Raw genomic sequence first — 4,664 nt, 5'->3', positions numbered from 1 at the left:
TAAGATATGTGCAGTGTGCATAGGAATTTGTTCATAGTTTTTTTTTTAAACTATAGTCCGGCCCTCCAACAGTCTGAGGGACAGTGAACTGGCCCCCTGTTTAAAAAGTTTGAGGACCCCTGGCCCAGCACCTCATGATGGAAACAGGCAGGACTCTGCTCTGTAGAGCGGAGTTTCCCTCCCGGCAGGAGGGGGGAGGCAGAGGCCTGCTGGTCCATCATCCAGAGCTTGGTCCCAGGGTCCCGTCTTAGCCTGATAGCCTTTCCTCTGCGCTGCCAGGTGACTCGCATTGCATATTACCTGTTAGCATCCTCAAGGTAGTTCAAAACCAGCAGCTTTTTAAATGTTGAGTAAGGAGAGGGAACATTTTTCTGACCTACTGTTTTGCTCGAGATTTGGACTTACAGTTCTTTTGCTGTGGTTCTCAAAAAGGCACATGCAGAGCCTTCTGAAAGCAGGCTGCGTGCATCGCTCCCTGGGCCGGCGTGGGCACCGGTGGCACGGACGCTGCTGCCCAGGGTGCAGGGACCGCGCCTTAGTGACCTCTGTTCCGGGGAGCTGGACACTTGAGACCCACGTTCTGTGACTGTAACAGAGGCCAGGGGCTTATGCAGACGTTGGCAAGAGTTTTATTTAGATAACTTTTCTCTTTGGGGCTAAGGTCTCATGATAATGAAAGAAAACTTTAAGCTCCATAAATGAATAGAAGAAATAGATCGGATTTTGTGGGAGGGAATCTAATGAAAACAGCTTCCTGTGCCCTCACTTAGACTGCAATGTTTTCCTCTCTTCCTTGGCCCCGTGTCCTCATTTTAGGGTAAAATTGTCGCCCAGGGCAAGCTGCTCCTGCAGGACACGTTCTTGGTCACAGACCAGGACGCAGGGCTCCTGCCTCGCTGCCGAGAGCGGCGGGTGTTCCTCTTCGAGCAGATCGTCATCTTCAGCGAGCCGCTGGACAAGAAGAAGGGCTTCTCCACGCCGGGCTTCCTGTTCAAGAACAGCATCAAGGTGCAGTGCCGCGCGCTTCCTCGTGGGCCCGCCCCTGCCCATCGCTCGACAGGCTGGCTCCTCCCGTGGCGGGTTCTGTACTGCACCTGCTCTAGGAGCGTTACAGCTTCCGTGAACTCAGAGGCAGGCTTGGGATTTGGCTCTTTGACCAGAGCAGAGAGCTGACCCTGTCCCGCTCTTTCGTGCACTCGGCAAGCGCTCTGTGCTCCATGCTCAGCTGGCCTGCAGGGCAGCCTGTGCCCTGGGGCGGCTTGCTCCCTGATAGTAGAGAAAGACAAAAGAACTGCTAATGGCCCTGAGTCCTATACAGGGGACAAACCAGGGAACCAAGGCTGAGATAGAGAAAAGCAGAGGGGGAGGCCTGGGGTCCCAGCAGATGGGAAATACAGCCAGACACCACCCCCAGTTCTTTCTGCCTCTGCAGCTGTGGGGGTCCTGAGGTCAGAAGACAGATATTCTTCCTTATGTTAGGGGCTGCTGCCCCAAACGGACAGGGTCCCTCTTAGGGACAGGGAATCTTTAGACCCTCAGAAGCCTCAGCACACAACTGGGACACCACACCCTCTTCCTCCAGCTCCCCAGGGAGGTGCCTGCCGGCCTCCAGCCCCTCTGTGTCCTTCCCTTCGGGCTGGAGAAGGTCTTCTTCCCACGCAACAGGGAGGGGTGAAGCTGGGCTGCAGGCCCTCTCCTGTCTCACACCCCTTCCCGGCCCTCCCGCCGGCCTGAGGCCCCTCCATGGCCATCACTGTCCACCCGCCCACCACCTGCACCTCTCACCCTTTCTTTCCATAAGTCTCTTGGCAGAAAATCACTCTGTCACCATAGAAATTCTCTTTATATGCTAATTTACATATTCTGCTTCAGGAAAATTGTTTTACATATTTACCTGCCATGTCACACATAACTTTATAGCACATGTTATATATTGATCAAGATTTTTCAATGGTGTCATTTTCTTCCTGGGGAAGTGATAAACACTGGGTCATTGTATAGGCGTTTTGAAAACAGATAATCCCAGGCCTACATTTCTGGTTCATTGTTCAAACTACTAGTTGAACTCCTGGTACGGCACCAAAGTGTGGTTGTTTCCATTTTACTTTGCACCAGGCCAGTAAGAATAAATGTGCTTTTTTTTTTTCATTGTAAACACACAGAACAAAAACGTACCCTCTCAGCCATGTTGAAGTGTATAGCTCAGTGGCATCCAGCACATTCCCATGTTGTGCAGCCATCACCACTCATTAAACACTGACTCCCGTTCCATCTCCCCCAGACCCAGGCAGCTTCTCCTACTGCCTGTCTCCGGATTTCATAGCTCCAGGGACCTGGTCTAACAGAATCATAGCGGTGTTCGTCTCTGTCTGGCTTCTTTCACTGAGCACAGTGTCCTCCGGGTTCATCCGCGTGGTGGCGTGCGTCAGCAGGGCCTTCAGCACGGCCTTGCTTTTTAAGGCTGGCGAATGCTCCATTGTGTGGATGGGCCACACCGTGTTCATCAGCATTCATCTGTGATGGGCACCTGGGTTGCTTCCACCTTTTGGCCGTTGGGGATAACGCTTTAACACTTTCCAGGTGAGTTGCCTTTGCCTGGAGGAAAGTGTGGAAAACGACCCCTGTAAATTTGCTCTGACGTCGAGGACGGGTGACGTGGTGGAGACCTTCGTTTTGCATTCATCCAGTCCAAGTGTCCGGCAGACGTGGATCCATGAAATCAACCAAATTTTAGAAAACCAGCGCAATTTTTTAAATGGTAATGTGTGCTCTATTTCTGGCATGTTTTCTTTCTCTAATGTGCACTCTCCTGTTTCTCTCCTCTCTCCTGCCACATACGAATGGTAATGACAAGACTAGTGTGGCCCTCGCTGTGGGTCAGACACTGTCCTCAGCACCGTCCATATATTGCTGCATTCCTTCTTCATAGCCACTCTGTGTGCCAAGTACTCCTATTCCCATTTTACCGATGAGGAAACTGAGGCAGGGAGTGGAACAGTAATTTACCCAAAGTCCCCCAAATTGTTGGTGGTAGAATCAGGATTCTGAGCAGACTGGCTCTCAGGCATGTGCCCTTCACTGCTGTTCTGTTCCCTCCGGTCCCACCTGGTCTCCACCGTATGTGTACCAGAGCCCTGTCCTGGGACGGGAATGTGTGAGGGGAACCGAGGCAGCACGTGGAATTGGGGACTTTCTCCAGGGCAACTTTAACAGTTGTGTTCAATTGCATTGCACCTCTCTCCTCCATTAAAAAACCAGACATGTTTTGCCCTTCCAGTTTCCATGACATGAGTGAGTGATTACAGGGGAGCAACTGCCCTTCCTTTGGAGGTGAGCACTGACCATGTCCGTGACCTGAAACGGCTTGTTTCTCTTGGTCTCTGCTTTTAATTCGGGGATCACGGAAGACCTTCAGGGATTCAGTCAAAGCTGAATACTTAATGTCTTTTCTTTGTCTTTTCCTGTTCATGGTCAGTGTCTGTGCCCCAGTCCGATAAGACGCTGTAATTTCTTTGTTGCCACCACACCCCTCTTCACACCTTGCATGACCTTGAAGAGCCAGGACACAGGCACTCAGGGAGAAGCCAAGGGCGTGAGGTGCTTTGGGCCACGTGGTAATGAGCCGCCTGGGCGTTAACTCCAAGCTCCCGTCCAGATTGTGGCCAGGCACCTTCTACGTTGCAGTTAGAACCGGATGTGTAGGGTCAGGGTCGACGGCTCCTTGTGCGTGCAGAAAAGCGTTTCACCCCGACCTGAGCAATTGCATGGCCGGCAGAGTTTGTGAAATGTCATGTGGCTCCAGAGTGCTTCTCACACATGCCTGTGCCCCCCAGGCCGGAGGGGCCTATCTGTGGTGGTTGTACTTCTCAAAGGTTTTACACTTGAAGAATGTGTGTTAGTGTCTCCTGAGTTTCCTGCAGATGATTAGGAACAAACGAAATCCTGTAGCTGGGAGAGGAGACAGCTTCCTGGCCCACAAGGGAGTGCACGGAGCTCGTTTCCATCCCTTGTCTCTCGTGTCTGATCTGCAGCACAGAGGTGTCCATTCCCGCCTCCTCCTGGTGACCGAGGGACTCCCCTCCCCGCAGGTCCCGGGCGGCAGCTGGCCTAACCCCCTCCCCCGCGGGAGCAGCTGGTGCTGGGGAGCCCCAGGCCGCGCGGCTCCCCTGGCAGCACGAGGCTCCTGCTGACACTGGCATTTCGCCCGGGATCCTCTGGCCAAGGACTCCTTTCCTCTTGGCAGGGAGGCCCAGGCTCTGCTTGCTGCTCCCGGGCAGTCTGTCCCCCGCACCCGGGTCCTCATTCACTCTGCCCTCCTGCTCCTGGGCTCCTGCCCCAGCCACTCAGCAGGCCCGCCCCTCCATCAAGTCCATTGACCTTGTTCATGGACAACACTGAGACCTTTTCCTGTACGGGGTCTGGGGATGGGGGGTGTCCTCTGCTGCCTCCAGGATGGCCAGTGCTTGGAGGGCAGGACGGCCATGACAATGACCTGCGGCTGGGGGTCAGCCCAGCACTCCCTCTGGATCATGCCGTGTTTCTCCTCCTTTGCCCCATGATGGAACTTCTCTCAGTGCCCTCCCTGATGCCTTTCTACTGTCTTGCATGTTTTACAGCCTTGACATCACCCATCGAGTATCAGAGGAACCACAGCGGGGGCAGCG

At 53.8% G+C, this 4,664-nt stretch overlaps 1 protein-coding gene across 1 annotated transcript in view; it reads left to right on the top strand.

Annotated features, from left to right (window-relative positions):
- TRIO (trio Rho guanine nucleotide exchange factor) overlaps positions 1 to 4,664 on the top strand; it is a 205,763-nt gene that overhangs the window by 185,576 nt on the left and 15,523 nt on the right. Inside the window, 3 exon segments of the mRNA XM_015567633.1 lie at positions 817 to 1,008; positions 2,581 to 2,758; positions 4,617 to 4,661. Of these exon segments, the coding sequence (XP_015423119.1) occupies positions 817 to 1,008; positions 2,581 to 2,758; positions 4,617 to 4,661 (415 nt within the window).

Source organism: Myotis davidii, unplaced genomic scaffold (genome assembly GCF_000327345.1).
Source record: "Myotis davidii unplaced genomic scaffold, ASM32734v1 scaffold143, whole genome shotgun sequence".
Taxonomy (NCBI): Eukaryota; Metazoa; Chordata; class Mammalia; order Chiroptera; family Vespertilionidae; genus Myotis; species Myotis davidii.
Note: the sequence above shows the minus strand (reverse complement) of the source record. Positions and strands in the feature narration are given on the sequence as shown.